The 20562-nt window shown below is 45.8% G+C and overlaps 2 protein-coding genes across 2 annotated transcripts in view; both read right to left on the bottom strand.

Moving 5' to 3' along the window:
- LOC126266652 (putative fatty acyl-CoA reductase CG5065) overlaps positions 1 to 20562 on the bottom strand; it is a 394269-nt gene that overhangs the window by 360197 nt on the left and 13510 nt on the right. The window lies entirely within an intron of this gene.
- LOC126267917 (MAGE-like protein 2) overlaps positions 1 to 20562 on the bottom strand; it is a 103266-nt gene that overhangs the window by 40355 nt on the left and 42349 nt on the right. Inside the window, exons 2-3 of the mRNA XM_049973227.1 lie at positions 12054 to 12745; positions 11458 to 11972 (exon numbers count right to left, since the gene is read on the bottom strand). Of these exons, the coding sequence (XP_049829184.1) occupies positions 11458 to 11972; positions 12054 to 12745 (1207 nt within the window). The remainder of the gene's footprint in view (positions 1 to 11457; positions 11973 to 12053; positions 12746 to 20562) is intronic.

Consider the following 20562-nt stretch of genomic DNA (forward strand, 5'->3'; position numbering starts at 1 on the left):
GAGCCATTCGTAACACCGAGTGCGGCTTAAGCGCTCATCACCGTAGGCTTCATGCATCATTTGGTGTGTCTCTGTAAAGGTTTCCTTCAGTTTCACGTAAAATTTAATGCAGTCGCGTTCCTCCTCTAACTTTGCCTTCTCGAACTTCGCAGAGTGTGCGACACAACGTTCTACTCAGCACAGCACTGAGCAATAACTGTCAGACATACAACAATGAAACTTAAAGCAGTTACACATTAAACACATGCCTCTGCAAGGATGACAATCGTATTCCGCTCCAATACACCATTGGAGCGAAATTACGAATGTTCCAGAATTTATTGAATAGACATCGTACAGAATGATGTTGACGATGCAAATACCCATCTGTTCGTACTATGTTGTTGTTGTGGTCTTCAGTCCACAGACTGGTTTGATGCAGCTCTCCATTCCACTCTATCCTGTGCAAGCTTCTTCATCTCCCAGTACCTACTGCAGCCTGCATCCTTCTGACTCTGTTTAGTGTATTCATCTCTTGGTCTTCCTCTACGATTTTTACCCTCCGCACTACCCCCCAATACTAAATTGGTGATCCCTTGATGCCACAGAATGTCCTATCCACTGATCTATTCTTCCAGTCTAGTTGTGCCACAAAATCCTATTCTCCCCAATTCTAGTCAATACCACCTCATTAATTATGTGATCTACCCATCTAATCTTCAGCATTCTTATGTAGCACCATAGTTCGAAAGCTTCTATTCTCTTCTTGTCCAAACTATTTATCGTCCACGCTTCACTTCCATACATGGCTACACTCCATACAAATACCTTCAGACGACTTACTGACCCTTAAATCTATACTCGAAGTTAACAAATTTCTCTTCTTCAGAAACGCTTTCCTTGCCATTGCCAGTCTACATTTTATATCCTCTCTACTTCGACCATCATCAGTTGTTTTGCTCCCCAAATAGCAAAACTCCCTTACTACTTTAAGTGTCTCATTTCCTAATCTAATTCCCTCAGCATTGCCCGTCTTAATTTGACTACATTCCATTATCCTCGTTTTGCTTTTGTTGATGTTGATCTTATATTCTCCTTTCAAGACCCTGTCCATTCCGTTCAGCTGGTCTTCTAGGTCCTTTGCTGTCTCTGACAGAATTACAATGTCATCGGCGAACCTCAATGTTTTAATTTTTTCTCCATGGATTTTAATTCCTACTCCAAATTTTTCTTTTGTATCCTTTACTGCTTGCTCAATATGGAGATTGAATAACTTCGGGGATAGGCTACAGCCCCGTCTCACTCCCTTCCCGATCACTGCTTCCCTTTCATGCCCCTCGACTCTTATAACTGCCATCTAGTTTCTGTACAAATTGTAAATAGCATTTCGCTCCCTGTATTTTACCCCCGCTACCTTAAGAATATGAAAGAGAGTATTCCAGTCAACATTGTCAAAAGCTTTCTCTAAGTCTACAAATGCTAGAAACGTAGGTTTGTCTTTCCTTAATCTATTTCTTAAGATAAGTCGTAGGGTCAGTATTGCCTCACGTGTTCCAACATTTCTACGGAATTCAAACAGATCTTCGCCGAGGTCGGCTTCAACCAGTTTTTCCATTCGTCTGTAAAGAGTTCGTGTTAGTATTTTGCAGCCGTGGCTAATTTAAGGGATAGTTCGGTAATTTTCACATCTGTCAACACGTGCTTTCTTTAGGATTGGAATTATTATATTCTTCTAGAAGTCTGAGAGTATTACGCCTGTCTCATACATCTTGCTCACCAGATGGTAGCGTTTTGTCAGGGCTGGCTCTCCCAAGGCTATCAGTAGTTCTAATGGAATGTTGTCTACTTGCGGGGCCTTGTTTCGACTTGGGTCTTTCAGTGCTCTATCAAACTCATCGCGCAGTATTATATCTTCCATTTCATCATCATGCATAACAAAAATACAGAACAGCCCCGATGGGACTTAAGGAATACCTTGGTCCCTGACATAACTAATTAGGCTGCTGCGCTCGGTGCCATGATGATTAAAATTCTTTTGGCTGTTGTACCGCGCCATTGTATAAAATACTTTAATTATAAACCATAAAACAGACGTTTCGATCGTATTACAACTGCCTTCCACAGGGCAAGACTGACTCGATGGAAGCCGTCGTAAAACGGTCGAAACGTCGGTTTTATATTTCATAATTGAACTATTTTATATTATAACCCGGTAAAATACCCAGAAAAATTTTCATCATCACAATGGGCAAATATTTAAATACCCGTTTCAACGTACAACAGATGCCTCAAATACAGACGGTGGATGTAAGACCGAGCTGCAAGGACTCGCTTCTTCTGTTCAGCTTGCAAATTGATGTCGCAAAGTTCAGTCCAGTGATGAGTCGCTGTAGTAACATGTCCATGGCATACTGAAGACTCTCTGTTTGGCGTCTGTTTAGATGGAACTCAAGTCGACCAATGTTACGAAATTCAAATGCTCTTACAGGCTTGGAAGAACGACAGTGTCCAGATCAAACTTCCAAACCGGATACTACTAACAGATGTTGGAAGTAATCATGCACGACAACAGCACTTAGTAAGGTGTCAAAATGAGATGCAGCAATCATCGCATCATCGAATAAGATGTAAAAAAGGACCGACTGTAATTGCTTACTCACGTCTGTAGGACGCCTCGACAATGCAAACGTAGCGTTTGTGTCTTAACGGGCTCGTAGCCAACCGTAGCCGACTGCACACGCTCATCGCACACAGTGACAGTATTAGTACCAAAAAAAGCAACAAAAGGGTTATACGTCTACACGCTGTGCGTTCTAAAGAAAACTCCGCGGAAAGCAGCAACACAAAAAAGCGTAAGTCAGATTGTTACTCATAAACGTTCGCCATTGTATGCTGCAATATTCAAAAGGGTTTATTTCCATGAAACGGAAATGCCTTCTTCATTCGTATTCATTCCGTGCTTTTAACTTTCGAAAAGCGACTGTTGCGTTTTTAATGTAATTAGCGTACGTGACTCCGACGACTGTCTGTGCAGTGAAGCGACGTGTTTGTGGTATTGATGAAAGGGTGGAAGTGAGAGGGTGAAACATGATGGCTGTACTTAGCCTATTTCTCTCAGGTAGTACCAAAGACGCCTCTAAACATAACGTTTCCAGCCGACTGGTGGATAACCATGAACAGTTTCCACACGCCAGCACTCAGGGGTTATTTGAAATTTAATCCAGCAGGGTCGAGTAACCAGAAACCCTGCGCCACCATTTCCTTCCCTCCTGGTCAGCCAAACAGCCGCGGAGAAAATTTGTTCCACCGTCAGAATGCGAATCAACGAGCAAGGCGCTGCCACAACAGAGTTTAGTTGTGGTCTCCGCTACAGAACCAGGTGAAGCCCAGCTGCACACGTGCACTTAAGGGTTTCCGCATATGCGCCCTATCGGAAGCTCCTTGACCACTGACACAGAAATAATTGCTAGTAACATCTCCTCGGACGTCTGGGAATTCCAAGTGCCGCTGGCGCCTGACTTCTCGACGTGTGGAAAATACCGTGTGCGGATCACGCATGCGTAGTGGCCGCCAGTGTCTGACAAATGGTCACTGCTGTTCGCTCGTTAACTTCATTAATTGGTGCCACTCGAGTGAAATCACAAACCGATTAAGCTCCTCTGTGGATATCTGATGGCTGCTCGTCTATGTGAAACAGCAGCTCTCACTTAGTCATTGTCAGGTACACTGCTGTGTAAAACTTGAGGTCTAAACAAGCTTTCGCGTGATGTGTCACCACCAAGTAACGTAGTTCTATGAAACTTGGACCATACACATAACGAAATGCTACAGTATGTTACAGAAGGCAACCGTAATAAGTTGATTGGTTGATTTGGGGGAGGTAACCAAACAACTAGTGCATCGGTCCCATCGAATAAGGGAAGGATGGGGAAGGAAATCGGCCGTGCTCTTTCAAAGGAACCATCCCGGCAGTTTCCTAAATCATTTTAGGGACAACCTAAATCAGGATGGCCGGACGCGGGTTTGAACCGCCGTCCTCTCGAATGCGCGTCCAGTGTGCTAGCCACTGCGCCACCACGCCCCCTTCATTCGACGACAATAATACACTACTGGCCATTAAAATTGCTACACCAAGAAGAAATGCAGATGATAAACGGGTATTCATTGGACAAATACATTATACTAGAACTGGCATCTGATTACATTTTCACGCAATTTGGGTGCATAGATCCTGAGAAATCAGTACTCAGAACAACCACCTCTGGCCGCAATAACGACCTTGATACGCCGTGGCATTGAGTCAAACACAGCTTGGATGGCGTGTACAGGTACAGCTGCCCATGCAGCTTCAACACGATACCACAGTTCATCAAGAGTAGTGACTGGCGTATTGTGACGAGCCAGTTGCTCGGCCACCATTGATCAGACGCTTTCAATTGGTGAGACATCTGGAGAATATGTAGCAGCCGAACATTTTCTGTATCCAGAAAGGCCCGTACAGGACCTGCAACATGCGGCCGTGCTTTATCCTGCTAAAATGTTGGGTTTCGAAGGAATCGAATGAAGGCTAGAGCCACGGGTCGTAACACATCTGCAATGTAACATCCACTGTTCCAAGTGCCGTCAATGAGAACAAGAGGTGACCGAGACGTGTAACCAATGGCAACCCATACCATCACGCCGGGTGATACGCCAGTACGGCGATGACGAATCCACGCTTCCAATGTGCGTTCACCGCGATGTCGCCAAACACGGATGCGACTATCATGATGTTGTAAACAGAGCCTGGATTCATCAGAAAAAATGAGGTTTTAGCCATTTGTGCACCCAGGTCCGTCGTTCAGTACACCATCGAAGGCGCTCCTGTCTGTGATGCAGCTCAAGGGTAACCGCAGCCATGGTCTCCTAGCTGATAGTCCAAGCTGCTGCATACGTCGTCGAACTGTTCGTGCAAACGTCCCCATCTGTTGACTCAGGGATTGGGACGTGGTTGCACGATCCGTTACAGCCATGCGGGTAAGATGCCTGTCATCTCGACTGCTAGTGATACGAGGCCGTTGGGATCCAGCACGGAGTTCCGTGTTACCCTCCTGAACCCACCGATTCCATAATATGCTAACAGTCATTGGATCTCGACCAACGCGAGCAGCAGTGTCGCGATACGATACACCGCAATGGCGATAGGCTACAATCCGACCTTTATCAAAGTCGGAAACGTGATGCCCTTAAACAACTAACAGTAATGCTATTCATCAGTACAATATGCTTCCTAAACTAGTCTGTTACGTATCAGCATCATATTAAGAACCTCGTCCAGCGTTTAGTAATTTCCAAGGGACTATTATAAAGACTGCAGTGCCTTCAGTGTTACACTAAGGGCATGTGATCGCCTAGATTCCAATTAACAAGATCATTATAATGTCAGTGTCGGTGATCTCTACCTTGTGGATGGTACAAAATGTAAACGATTATGAAACATCAACATATCAGACCTATAAAAATAGGCCATTTTATTCTAATTGTCATGTGATGAAATCGTGTGAGGCAGTGCTACTCATTTTCGTCTCTTAGCCAAAATACCTGAAACAGTATTTGGAATAACATGTGAACTTCTGTTATCCATCCGTGTAACTAATTAATGTATTTAAAATCATTACATTTTAAAGCAATTACGAGACTTTGCGGAATCATGCAACCCAAAACGTGACAATAGATCAGCAAAAGATAGTTTCTGTGTAAAAGATAGAACTATTGTTAAAGCTAATATAGAGTCCTTTTCAAATACATACCGAAAACACTCTAGGAAAGCTGTGCTTAATTTAGTGTCTATGTAAGTAAGAAAACTATGAAATTCATTGTTGGTTCTCCGTATTTGATGTTAACTTGTGTGGTAACATTGTTTTTTGCCTGAGTTGTATGCCAGAACTGAAAGAGTAATTGAAACTGTTTTGTAAGTGTGTCAGATTAACTTTATGTGATAATTTTTAATCGTAACATCTAAAAACTGGTACTGCTAACAGACGGGCAGTTACATTAAGAATAAAGGAACTTCCTCTTGCCAAGTAAAGACTTTGTAATCAAACACACGCACTAACTACGCTTCTAATGTTATTGTAACTGCCACTATCGGTTTATGTATACCCTTACACCGGCATACATACTTGTGCGTTTTATAGCCATTGCACATTGGCCTTGGGAGAGCAAACTGGTCGTGGCCATCAAAAGAGAAATGGAAGTGCAGCTGGTGTGAGCTACGCGATTGCAAATGAAGACCACACTTGCAGAAACTGCCACAGCGCTACAAGAAATGTTTAACAGGCAAAGGCAACAGAGGCAGTGTCTGTGAGATCATCCTGATTTTGTCAACCGCTACATTGCTTTGCTACTTTTGAAGCGACTGTCCATTTAAAAAAAATAGTGGGGCAAAACCATTACGTACGCTACCTTCGTATGTGAATACTAAAATGATTATGCGTGCTTTATTACTTCTTTTTTTTTCGCCATTCAGCTACATTTACAATTTACATACATACTCCGAAAGCCAGTGTATGGTGAGTGGCGGAGGTTAACACTAATAGCCATTTCCTTTGTCATTCCACTAGCAAACAGAGCCAGGGAAAAATGACGGTCTATTTACCTCCGCACGAGTCCTACTTTCTCTTATTTTCGTCGTCCTTGACCGAAATGTGCGTTAGTTGCAGCAGAATGCATCTGTAGCCAGTTTCAAATGCCGTTTCTCTACATTTTCTCAGTAGTGTTTCGCAAAAAGACCTTCATCTTCCTTCCAGGAATTCCCATTCGAGTTCCCAAAGCATTTCTCAAACACTTTGCGTGTTGTTCGAAACGACCTGTATCAAATCCATCAGCCCGTCCCTGAATTGCTTCGATGCCTTCCTCGAATCCGACCTGGTGCGGATCCAAAACACTCAAACAGTATTCAAAAGCAGGTCACACTTGTGTCCTCAATGTGGTCTCCCTTACAGGCGAACCTTACTTTCCTAAAATTCTCCCAATAAAGCAGAGTCGAACATTCTCATTCCCTACCGCCATCGTCCAAATGGTTCAAATGGCTCTAAGCACTATGGGACTTTACATCTATGGTCATCAGCCCCTAGAACTTAGAACTACTTAAATCTAACTAACCTAAGGACAGCACACACATCCATGCCCGAGGGAGAGAAAATCCCTGACCCCGCCGGGAATCGAACCCAGGAACCCGGGCGCGGGAAGCGAGAACGCTACCGCACGACCACGAGCTGCGGACCGCCATCGCTACACGCTCGTTCGATTTGATATCGCTTTGCAGTGTTACGCCTAGACGTTTAATCGACAATACGCTATTACTTTTGTACTCAAACGTTATATGGAACACTACTAATGCTGTACCCTAACATTACGGCATTCCTTCTCCTACTCACCGGTTTCATGTTACGCGTGTCGTTCTTATTTTTACTGTGGAGAGACAACTTATTAACATCGCTGGACAACGTCTGTTTCATCCTTCTTTTTTTTTTCGAAAGAGTTCAAATGTATCCTTGTTATGAAAAATATACGAACGTAAGAAGAAGTTCGTGGCACTAAATAACGAAACTAGAAAGCTAAAAATTAGCAATAATGTGCAAAAGTACGTTACAATTAAAAGTTACAGGTCTCAACTTGATCAGAACAATATTTTGGTAAAAACCAATGTTTTTACGAAAAATTGAAGGCGGTAAGTATTAGACTCAGAAAGATGAAAATTCGTGTGTCACTCAGTTTCAGAAAAAAAATCTTATGTGACAACAATAAGCTACCTCTGTTAGTTTTCATGTTATTTACTAGAAACCAAATTTGGAACGAAAACGTACTTATCCATGATAGAGTAAGTATCATTTGTATTTGTAACAGAAAATTCTAATTACAGCACTCAATTAGAATAGTGCAATAATACAGCTGTACCAAGTTTCAAGAATGAATTGTAAATATGAATAGAAGGAGTCTTAAAGAGGCAGTCCCGAGGTCATGTTCGACTGTTGTTTCCATTCTAAAAATTCTAGCCGGCAAAGGTTAATTGCAGTCGAGCTAAGTAAACTTAACTTTATTTATATAAAAATTAAGAAGATTGTAAATTGTTAAACGACACAGCTACACTGAAGAGCATAAAAGAAACTAGCACACATGCCTAATGTCGTGTAGGGCCGCAGCGAGCCCGCAGGAGTGCCGCAACACAACCGGGCACTGAGGTAGTGCTGGGGGGAACTGACACCAGAACCCTGCAGGGCTGTCCATAAGGCAGCAAGGGTACTAGGGGGTGGAGGTCTCTTCCGGACAGTACCTTACAAGGCAATAATGTCCATGTCTGGGGAGTTAAGTGGCAAGTGGAAGTGTTTAAACTCAGAAGAGTGTTACTGGAGACACTCTGTAGCAATTTGGGCGTGTGGGGTGTCGCATTGTCCTGCTGGGACTGCGCAAGTCCGTCGGACTGCACAATGGACATGAATGGCTGCAGCTGATCACACAGGATGCTCAAGTACATGTCACCTATCAGAGTCGTGCCTAGATGTATCGGGAGTCCGATATCACCCCAACTGCACACGCCCCATACGATTACAGAGCCTCCACCGGGTTGAACAGTGCCTTGCTGACATGCAGGGTCCATGGATTCATGAGACTGCCTCCATACCCGTACACGTCCATCTGCTTGTACAATTTGAAACGAGACTTGTCCGACCAGGTAACATGCTTCCAGTCATCAACAGTCCAATGTCGATGTTGACCGACCCAGGCGAGGCGCAAAGCTTTGTGATGTGGAGTCATCAGGAGTACATGAGTGGGTCTTGGGCTCCGAAAGTCCATATCCATGATATTTCGTTGAATGGTTCGCACGCTGAGTCTTGTTGATGGGCCAGCACTGAAATCTGCAGCAATTTGCGGAAGGGTTACACTTCTGCCACGTTGAACGATTCTCTTCAGTCGTCGTTGGTCCCGTTCTTGCAGGATCTTTTATCGGCCGCCGTGATGTAGGAGGTTTGATGTTTTACCGGATCTCTGGTTTCACGGTACCCTCGTGAAATGGTCGTACGGGAAAATCCCCACTTCATAGCCACCTCAGAGATGCTATGACCCATGGCTCGTGCGCCGACTATAACACCACCTGTCAACTCTCTTTTATCTTGATCTGCCATTGTAGCAACACTAACCGATCTAACAACTGCGCCAGACACTTGTTGCCTTATATAGGCGTTGCCGACCCTAGCACGGTATTCTGCCTGCTTTGATATCTCTGTATTTGAATACGCATACCTATACCAGTTTCATTCTCGCTTCAGTGTATTTTGTGCTTGTGAACTTTTACAGACCATATACATCAGTTAAAACTCAAAACTTTTATTTATAATCGTAGTTCCTGATCCCGCAGAGTGAATAGCAAGTAGGAACATTTTCTTTGAGGAAGTACAAAGAGTCACATGGACTTGCAGCCTGGAAATTACGACCACTGCTACAGGTGTGTGTGTGTGTGTGTGTGTGTGTGTGTGTGGGTGGGTGGGTGTGTGGGTGGGTGGGTGAGTTGGTGGGTAGCTGGGTGGGTGGTGTGTTCTACGTCATTAAAACATTCTTCCGAAAGCTAGCAAAGTTTTCATTTTTTTGTGTGTGATTGTTAACGACTCAACGCTCCACTGTTCGGTCAGTTGTCCTCTTTTCTTAAAATAAGATACTCTAGGAACAAAGTGACGGTCGTGTATTACGATCGTTCGCTTTCTGGATGTACGTGCTGAATATTATTTGAGAGATTCTGGATACCAAATTTATGGCGCGATTCACTGTATCGTGTCGTCTTTAGAGCCTCTTCATTCCAGGAATCATCGACCTCTATTCTTTTCGTGACAAAATTCTTTATGACTGGCGGCGATGAAACTGTATCTGTCTAAGTGAGGTGCATTTTCGTTCACTGAGAAGGAATGCTCAGATTCACCAACGACATAGCGAGAATACATTTCACGCCCAAGTGCTAAAGGGCAAATTAATAAACATACTACTCTCTGTAAAAATCTAGTGCATCATGGAACGAGAATGAAAACAGAATAGAAAATACAGAAAAACGAAGTATGGTAACACATCTAAACAGATAAACAATGAATGAAGAGGCATCTCGTCTAATTCCCATGTTTTATGTTAGCTGACAAGAAGTTCGTTGATTGGAAGTCTGTATTGAAACTTTCTTTACGATGTCAAAAACCAATGGTTAGCATGTTTGATGCAGGAATTTTGTATCCAACGTTTCTGCTCACACGGAGCTTTGTGCCTTGATAGTGTTGCCCCTTGTGGAAGGAACATAGCAGGGAGAAGCAGCCGATATGAAACGCCTGCAGTTGTAGAGAAAGCGAGGTAAGGAGTCGTTCAGACACTGGACTAGTACCCGAGAGGAGGAGAACTCAGATTCCTGTTAGATTATACTGTCTTCGGCTTTCCACAGATTCCCCAACGCACGTGCTTGAGGAGTACCATTACGAAGATCCTTAAAATTAACTTCATATTAATTTACGATCAATATTATCATCATATTACAATAATCTTTCGTAATTTTAAGTCATTTCACCATATTGCACTGCATCCTCTGCGTGGATTCCATGGAATATTACTAATGAAATGTAACTTCTAGTAAACGGCGAAATGATTGGTGCACACATTCGCATCCCATTCCTGAATTCTTTGAGTAACACAGATAATGCTCCGTCGCTAAGTACTTCTGCGTTGAAGAGTGAGGAAATCTTCAATAGACAGTAATAATTTTTGATTGTTTTTTATCTTCTCAGTACACTTATGCCACAGTAGGAAACGTATCATTTTATTTAAATTTTCCCTGTGATTAAAACAGTGTAAAAACATGTATTTACTTTCCGATGGAGAGTAGAAACTAGAAATCTATATGTAAATCAATAAATAACAAAGTGAAATTAAAATGCTTGTGGAACGGAGAGAGACAGCGCCTGTTGTTCGGCACTCGCTGGATGAATTTGCATTTGAAAGTTTCTCTGTGACAGCAGGGTTTTGGTCCATTTCGATACCTGTATATCAGACATTGTGAGTCGGTAAATGAACTTGTTTATCATCACAGTTCGCACAGGTATCAGTTCAACTCAACTGGATATGATTTACATATACTTTTAGAGTGGTTTCTTTTCTTTTGTACTTCAAATGCTTCGCTCAAGATTGGTGAGCAAGGTGTTCTACAGTGACGATTATTCCACTTTGTCTTCATTCTGGAATTAACTGTCTCAAAAACTTTTGAATATATGCTTTTCTCGTAATAACGAAAGATAAAAAGAATTTCATTCCGTTAGAACCTTTGCCTTTTTCTTTTCGAGAATCCTCAGGGACAGGCACAGAAACCAAAGTGAAATACCTTGTAATCAGGGAAGGCTTACAAAGACACCATGGAACAAACTGCTTGACTGCCCGCCCCCGAGACAGCGCAGTCTGAGTCTGCAAAGTATTCACTGTTGGTGAGACGACCTTGAAGGCCGAGTCGGCGTATCGCCACAGTGCAGAGGGGTGCTGGTCCGAGCTGCCCAGTGCAGAGGGCTGCTGGTCCGAGTTGCCCAGTGCAGAGGGCTGCTGGTCTGAGCTGCCCAGTGCAGAGGGGTGCTGGTCCGAGCTGCCCAGTGCAGAGGGGTGCTGGTCCGAGCTGCCCAGTGCAGAGGGGTGCTGGTCCGAGATGCCCAGTGCAGAGGGGTGCTGGTCCGAGCTTCCCAGTGAAGAGGGGTGCTGGTCTGAGCTGCCCAGTGCAGACGGCTGCTGGTCTGAGCTGCCAGTTGAGAGGGGTGCTGGTCCAAGATGCCCAATGAAGAGGGGTGCTGGTCCGAGCTGCCCAGTGCAGAGGGCTGCTGGTCTGAGCTGCCCAGTGCAAGGGCTGCTGGTCTGAGCTGCCCAGTCTAGAGGGCTGCTGGTCCGAGCTGCCCAGTGCAGAGGGGTGCTGGTCCGAGGTGCCCAGTGCAGAGGGGTGCTGGTCCAAGCTGCTCAGTGCAGAGGGCTGCTGGTCCGAGCTGCCCAGTGCAGACGGCTGCTGGTCCGAGGTGCCTAGTGCAGAGGGGTGCTGGTCTCAGCTGCCCAGTGCAGAGGGTGCTGGTCCAAGCTGCCCAGTGCAGACGGCTGCTGGTCCGAGCTGCCCAGTGCAGAGGGGTGCTGGTCCGAGCTGCCCAGTGCAGAGGGGTGCTGGTCCGAGATGCCCAGTGCTGAGGGCTGCTGGTCTGAGCTGCCCAGTGAAGAGGGCTGCTGGTCCAAGCTGCCCAGTGCAGAGGGCTGCTGGTCTGAGCTGCCCAGTGCAGAGGGGTGCTGGTTTGAGCTGCCCAATGCAGAGGGCTGCTGGTCCGAGCTGCTTAGTGCAGAGGGGTGTTGGTCCGAGCTGCACAGTGCAGAGAGGTGCTGGTCCAAGCTGCACAGTGCAGAGGGGTGCTGGTCTGAGCTGCCCAGTGCAGAGAGGTGCTGGTCCGAGCTGCCCAGTGCAGACGGCTGCTGGTCTGAGCTGCCCAGTGCAGAGGGCTGCTGGTCCGAGCTGCCCAGTGCAGAGGGGTGCTGGTCCGAGCTGCCCAGTGCAGAGGGGTGCTGGTCCGAGCTGCCTAGTGCAGAGAGCTGCTGGTCCAAGTTGCCCAGTGCAGAGGGGTGCTGGTCCGAGCTGCAAAGTGCAGAGGGGTGCTGGTCCGAGCTGCCCAGTGCAGGGTAACTCGAGAAACAAAGGCGACAAGACGGGGTGCTTGTTTCATTTATGCACTGCTGGCCATTAAAATAGCTACACCAAGAAGAAATGCAGATGATAAACGGGTATTCATTGGATATACATAAATATATTATACTAGAACTGACATGTGATTACATTTTCACGCAATTTCGGTGCATAGATCCTGAGAAATCAGTACCCAGAACAACCAGCTCTGGCCGAAATAACGGCGTTGATACGCCTGGGCATTGAGTCAAACGGAGCTTGGACGGCATGTACAGGCGCAGCCACAGGTCATGAAGAGTAGTGGCTGGCGTATTGTGACGAGCCAGTTGCTCGGCCACCATTGACCAGACGTTTTCAGTTGGTGAGAGATATGGAGAATGTGCTGGCCAGGGGAGCAGTCGAACATTTTCTGTATCAAAAAATGCCCGTACACGATCCTGCAACATTCGGTCGTGCATTAGCCTGCTGAAATGTAGGGTTTCGCAGGGATCGAATGCCGGCTAGAGCCACAGGTCGTAACACATCCGTAATGTAACGTCCACTGTTCACAAAGTACCGTCAATCCGAACAAGAGGTGACCGAGACGTGTAACCAACGGCACCCCATACCATCACGCCGGGTGGGCCGCCAGTATGGCGATGACGAATACACGCTTCCAATGTGCGTTCACCGCGATGTCGCCAAACACGGATGCGACCATCATGATGTTGCCAACAGAACCTGGATTCATCCGAAAATATGACGTTTTGCCATTCGTGCACCCAGGCTCGTCCCTGAGTACACTATCGCAGGCGCTCCTGTCTGTGATGCAGCTTCATGGGTAACCGCAGCTCTGATCTCCCAACTGATAGTCCATACTGCTGCGAACGTCGTCGAACTGCTCGTGCAGATGGTTGTTATCTTAGAAACGTCCCCATCTGTTGAGTCATGGATCGAGACGAGGCTGCTCGATCCGTTACAGCCATGCGGGTAAGATGCCTGTCATCTCGAGTGTTAGTGATAAAGACTGGTGGGAACCAGCACGGCGTTCCGTATTACCCTCCTGAACCCACCAATTCCATATTCTGCTAAGTCATTGGATCTCGACCAACGCGAGCAGCAATGGCGCGATAGGATAAACCGCAATCGCGATAGGCTACAATCCGACCTTTATCAAAGTCGGAAATGTGGTGGTTCCCATTTCTCCTCCTTACACGAGGCATCACAACAACGTTTCACCAGTCAACGCCGGTCAGCTGCTGTTTGTGTATCTGAAATCGGTTGTAAACTTTGCTCATGTCAGCGCGTTGTGGATGTCACCACCGGCGCCAATCTTGTGTGAAGCTCTGAAAAGCTAATCATTTGCATATCACAGCATCTTCTTCCTGTCGGTTAAATTTCGCGTCTGTAGCACGCCATCTTCGTGGTGTAGCAATTTTAATAGCCAGTAGTGTATGTAGTTGAACCGAAACTACTCTTCAGTGCAATCACATACTTGGATGTACTATTCGAGACACCTGCGTTTACTGGCATGCAAAAGAGAATTTATTTATTTGTCCTTTCCGCAGGGTGAAATGTCCAGTCAAGTGCGACGTCGTTCCAGATTGACGCTTTTGATGTTCGTTGAACCATATAGCATTATAATACAAAAAAAAAAATTCTCAGTGAAGTCCGGTGTGCAGTAGTAGATACGAAACACTCGCATAAATTGTTGTGCTCCAGGTTGTTCGGTGACGGGGGAAAGTGGCGATTAACATACTTGCTACTCAACTGCTTGATTCGCCTACCATGTACGTTAGCTTCTACGGAAAGCGGGCCTGAAAGACGCTTTTCCGTTGCCGTATGTAGAGGAATGTCAGTTCTCGTTAGTCACGCAAGCTTTCTCCGGCGCTGTTTGCCAGCTGCCAACTGGGCCGGGTTAAGAACACGACGAGGGCCGTCAACGGAGCGGACTCTTCTGCGCCATCGTCTGTTGAGTAGGTCAACGGAGAGGCCGGCGATGGCCACTTTCTCACTTGCGCGTGTTGCTTCAGAGAAGTCGGAATGTGCGAGGCGTCTGCATCCACAAAATTTACGCGATGCCGAGTTACGTAGTAGAGCAACAGCGCACACGTTATCCAACTATGCTTCAGACCACACACACACACACACACACACACACGCACAGAGAGAGAGAGAGAGAGAGAGAGAGAGAGAGAGAGAGAGACATATATATATGACAAATGACAATGTGTAAGACCGATGTGGACTGACGCAGTGACAGGTAATGCTCCCGACTCAGAAGAGCCAGATTCAAAATGCGTCCCCGTCACATTAACCTTTTCGTAGTTTTCCTATATCAATGCCATTGCGAACTCTACAATATTATGTCGAATTTCTTCCCTTCGTGCTCCTGCGTCCTACCAAGAAAATTCTATTATACACTCCTGGAAATTGTAATAAGAACACCGTGAATTCATTGTCCCAGGAAGGGGACACTTTATTGACACATTCCTGCGGTCAGATACATCACATGATCACACTGACAGAACCACAGGCACATAGACACAGGCAACAGAGCATGCACAATGTCGGCACTAGTGCAGTGTATATCCACCTTTCGCTGCAATGCAGGCTGCTATTCTCCCATGGAGACGATCGTAGAGATGCTGGATGTAGTCGTGTGGAACGGCTTGCCATGCCATTTCCACCTGGCGCCTCAGTTGGACCAGCGTTCGTGCTGGACGTGCAGACCGCGTGAGACGACGCTTCATCCAGTCCCAAACATGCTCAATGGGGGACAGATCCGGAGATCTTGCTGGCCAGGTTAGTTGACTTACACCTTCTAGAGCACGTTGGGTGGCACGAGATACATGCGGACGTGCATTGTCCTGTTGGAACAGCAAATTCCCTTGCCGGTCAAGGAATGGTAGAACGATAGGTTCGATGACGGTTTGGATGTACCGTGCACTATTCAGTGTCCCCTCGACGATCACCAGAGGTGTACGGCCAGTGTAGGAGATGGCTCCCCACACCGTGATGCTCGGTGTTGGCCCTGTGTGCCTCGGTCGTATGCAGTCCTGATTGTGGCGCTCACCTGCACGGCGCCAAACACGCATACGACCATCATTGGCACCAAGGCAGAAGCGACTCTCATCGCTGAAGACGACACCTCTCCATTCGTCCCTCCATTCACGCCTGTCGCGACACCACTGGAGGCGGGCTGCACGATGTTGGGGCGTGAGCGGAAGACGGCCTAACGGTGTGCGGGACCGTAGCCCAGCTTCATAGAGACGGTTGCGAATGGTCCTCGCCGATACCCCAGGAGCAACAGTGTCCCTAATTTGCTGCGAAGTGGCGGTGCGGTCCCCTACGGCACTGCGTAGGATCCTACGGTCTTGGCGTGCATCCGTGCGTCGCTGCGGTCCGGTCCCAGGTCGACGGGCACGTGCACCTTCCGCCGACCACTGGCGACAACATCGATGTACTGTGAAGACCTCACGCCCCACATGTTGAGCAATTCGGCGGTACGTCCACCCGGCCTCCCGCATGCCCACTATACGCCCTCGCTCAAAGTCCGTCAACTGCACATACGGTTCACGTCCACGCTGTCTCGGCATGCTACCAGTGTTAAAGACTGCGATGGAGCTCCGTATGCCACGGCAAACTGGCTGACACTAACGGCGGCGGTGCACAAATGCTGCGCACCTAGCGCCATTCGACGGCCAACACTGCGGTTCCTGGTGTGTCCGCTGTGCCGTGCGTGTGATCATTGCTTGTACAGCCCTCTCGCAGTGTCCGTAGCAAGTATGGTGAGTCTGACAAACCGGTGTCAATGTGTTCTTTTTTCCATTTCCAGGAGTGTACATCGACGCTGTTGCTGGCGGGAGACCTTTAAGATATGTTATGAAACAAGACTTATACAGCTCAATAAATCTTAGGAAACAGGGAAAAAAACTCTTTTTGTGCTAGTCTAGACACATAACACGAATTACTTGTTGTCCAAGAACCGATTTGTCTCAGTATTTCGTTTCAGCCCACCTCTTAATCGATGTCGCACTTTATCCTCTTCCATTAACGTTGGGCAATATAAAGGCAACCTTCGAAAATGCTGGTTTATGACGTAACATCTATGTTGCATGATGACAGAATAGTGTCACTGTATGGACACTCAGCTGCTTTTCGAAATCCCTTAGTCGCTACTGTTACGCATCCGGGGAGAAAATCAATCACATACACTGAAGCGCCAAAGAAAGTGATAAACGCTTGCGTATTCAAATAGAGAGATATGTAAACATCGCTGCTGTCGGCAACGCCTATATAAGACAACTATATCTGGCGGAGTGGTAAGATCGGTTTCTGCTGCTACAGCGGCAGGGTACCAAGATTTAAGCGAGTCTGAACGTGGTGTTATAGTAGGCGAACGTGAGATGGGACACAGAATCTCCGAGGTAGCGATGAAGTGAGGATTTTCCCGTACGAAAATTTCACGAGTGTACCGTGAATATTAGCAATCTGGTACAGCATCAAATCTCCGACATCGCTGCCGCAGAAAAACGTGAGATGGGACACAGAATCTCCGAGGTAGCGATGAAGTGAGGATTTTCCCGTACGAAAATTTCACGAGTGTACCGTGAATATTAGCAATCTGGTACAGCATCAAATCTCCGACATCGCTGCCGCAGAAAAAGATCCTGCAAGAACGGGACCAACGACGACTGAAGAGAATCGTTCAACCTGACAGAAGTGCAGCCCTTCGGCAAATTGCTGCAGATTTGAACGCTGGGCCATCAACAACAGCGTGCGAACCATTCAACGAAACATCATCGACATGGGCTTTCGGAGCCAAAGGCCCACTCGTCTACCCTCGATAATTGCGCGACACAAAGTTTTACGCCTCGCCAGGGCCCGTCAACACCGACATTGGACTGTTGATAACAGCAAACATGTTGCCTGTTCGAACGACTATCGTTTCAAATTGTATCGATCGGATGGACGTGAACGGGTATGGAGAAAACCTCATGAATCCATGGATCCTGCATGTCAGCAGGGGACTGGCCAAGCTGGTGGAGGTTCTGTAACGATGTGGGGCGTGTACAGTTCGAGTGGCATGGGATCCCTGATACGTCTAGATACGACTCTGACAGGTGACATACACGTAAGCATCTTGTCTGATCACCTGCATCCATTCATGTCCTGAAACAGGATGATACTTTTGATGACGGCTTTGTAGTGCTACGCGTAAATTAAAGTTTACCGTGCGTTACATCTTCATTCATGTAAAAGCTTTAGCCTTGTGCAACCGGATGAATGTTCCACAAACATCCGGTGTTAAGTATTCGACAATTTGCGTACTATAGTTAAGAGGAATAGTTAGGTTTTGAGAAGAATGGGGGAAGTGAGACAAATTTTAAATGTAATCAGGAAAAGCAAATGCGGTTGTTTGGACACTGGATAAGAAGAGATTGTTTACTGATGGGTGCTATGGAAGAAACGGTGAATGTAAAAAGAAGAGGTGGACGCATGAGATACCAGTGGTGGATAGCATAAGGATAGGGAAGATTTATGACAAAACGAAGAAGGTAGCAAATGACAGGACTGCGTGGAGAGCAACACGTGAAGACTGCCCCAGGGCACAACACTGATGATGATGATGATGATGATGTAGTTAAGATGTGGTGAACGAGAAATATGTGTATTTCTGATACAAAACAAAACAGTAGCAAAAGGACTGTTTCATGAAGAACCGAACATTAAGAGACAACGTAAGCATCACCTTCGGAGATAAGTATCGACCGAATGACAGCATTTGTCTATCGATTTACGAAAATTCTAAACAGTGACTCCTACGAGCACATTTTCATTCCCCTGAAACGTCCGCTGCTTTACTTTTTCGTCATTCGGTGTCGTCGGTTGTACATGAACAGCTCGTGAACCAGCGAGCTTCCACAAAATTTTCTGTCAAAGAAGCGTACATTACTGTCCCAGTGATAAGTGTATTCGGCAGAAGCCAAAACTCTGAAACTCACTGTAGCAAATAATTGGTGCAGATCATAATTTTTTGTTACATCATATGCTCTGAGACTAATACTTGATATCGTATTTTGATAACGTCTTGTGATCACACCTGTGTTGCCTCTTGCGTCACAGTGAAACGTCGACGTGTAAAATGATGTGAGTTTAATTTGCAGTCGACGTAGATGAAGTGACTAGGCCATAATCAAAGTGAAGTTTCCAGCAAAAGTGATACAACTCACACTAGAAGCTCTTGACAAATATACGCGTGTTTTCAAACAGGCTCGCATAAACACGACCTTTCTTCTTTTTTTTTTTTTTAGTCGTCTTCTGACTTCCCGCCAGGAATTCCTCTCCTGTGCCAACCTTTTCATTTCAGAATAACACCTGCAGCCTACATCCTCATTATTTATTTGCTAGATGTATTCCAATCTCTGTCTTCCTCTACAGTTTTTTACACAACACTTGCTCTAGGCAAATTATTTATACACAGATATCTCAGAGAACAAGGTACGCATTCACAGCCGTAATGTACCCTAATTCGTTCGTTTCTTTCGTCAGTCGACTCGAATGAATCGAGCTATCGAGTAGTTGTACTTTCCTATGTAGCACGAACGTCCGCTCCATTGCATTTTATATGTTTCTGTGTGACACATAGATGATTAACACATACCTACGAGAAAAGTGGCGGTCATTCTAGTGATATCGATACGTTATTGTGTCTGGCATTTGTTCGAGACAAGTCGCGAATATTCTACTGTTTTCTTGTACAGAGATCCTTCGATACGTAGCGTTATAAATACGGACTATTCGCCGAATAGGAAGCTAGTTTACATTCAGAAGCAGAAATATTGAGGAATGAATAAGTAGAAAGTCCTAGTTGTAGCAAATGCAAGTGTGCAGATTAGTCAAGAGTGAGAGTGATCAGTTGATTGTGAAGTATTAATAATAGTGATTCATAGTAATTTCTCAGCAAAAATATTATTATGAGACTCGTAACAGTATTGTCCTATTGACGATGTAATTATCTAATTTGCCAGGAAGAATAGGTGCATACAATTCATCATTTACGGAAGAGAGCGACAATTGTAATTAAACAAAACTTACTTAAATTTTGTATGTGACGTGATTATTTTTTATTACGGTAAAAGTAAAGGTAGCTCACGATATCCTTAGCACCCCCTCCTTGAGGTTTCTCTATATCCGACCCTGCTTCAATCTATTAACGACTCAGTAAGCTGTTCAGCTCAAGAAAAGTTCTAATGAAAGCAAACCAACTAAGGGCAAAGTTTGCCCCTCACAGATAGCGTCAGCGGAGTAATCAGAAGACACGGGGTTGACGCAGGTTTAAACCAACAAGAAAGGTGTGCGAATATATTAACACTGCAAAGGATTATGTCCACAACTTGCAAGAGCAGGAGTATATAAAATCCCTTGCACGTAGCGTCTAGTGCACATAGGAAACACAAAAAGAAGCTTTAACACCCGTCTTGAGGAACACGAGAGCAACTATCGTTTGGGCAACGCAGATAAATCGGCAGTAGCAGATCATGAACGGGCACTAGGGATCAACCAAATTTGTTTCTCCTATACTGTGACCTTCTCAGGATCTGATCGCTACTACGTCAGGCCATGCACATTAAAAATCAGGAAAACAGTTTTAACGAAAAAGAAGCACTTGAAGTAGACAGGTTATGGAACTTAGTGCTAAGTAAAGCGAACAGCGCCAAATCTTCCTCAATACAAGCTCCATAACACAGGTTGGCGCAAGTGCGCGATTTTAGTCAGCCTTCGTGAACTGAGCGTTGCTGAACTTGTTTGAGACTTTACCTCCTTTCAGAGTCGTTACCGCCTCCGATGATGTTCCCAGCATTGGAAGACGACACACAGAGAAATATGCCTTGGGCCAC

This window comes from Schistocerca gregaria, chromosome 4, assembly GCF_023897955.1.
Source record: "Schistocerca gregaria isolate iqSchGreg1 chromosome 4, iqSchGreg1.2, whole genome shotgun sequence".
Taxonomy (NCBI): Eukaryota; Metazoa; Arthropoda; class Insecta; order Orthoptera; family Acrididae; genus Schistocerca; species Schistocerca gregaria.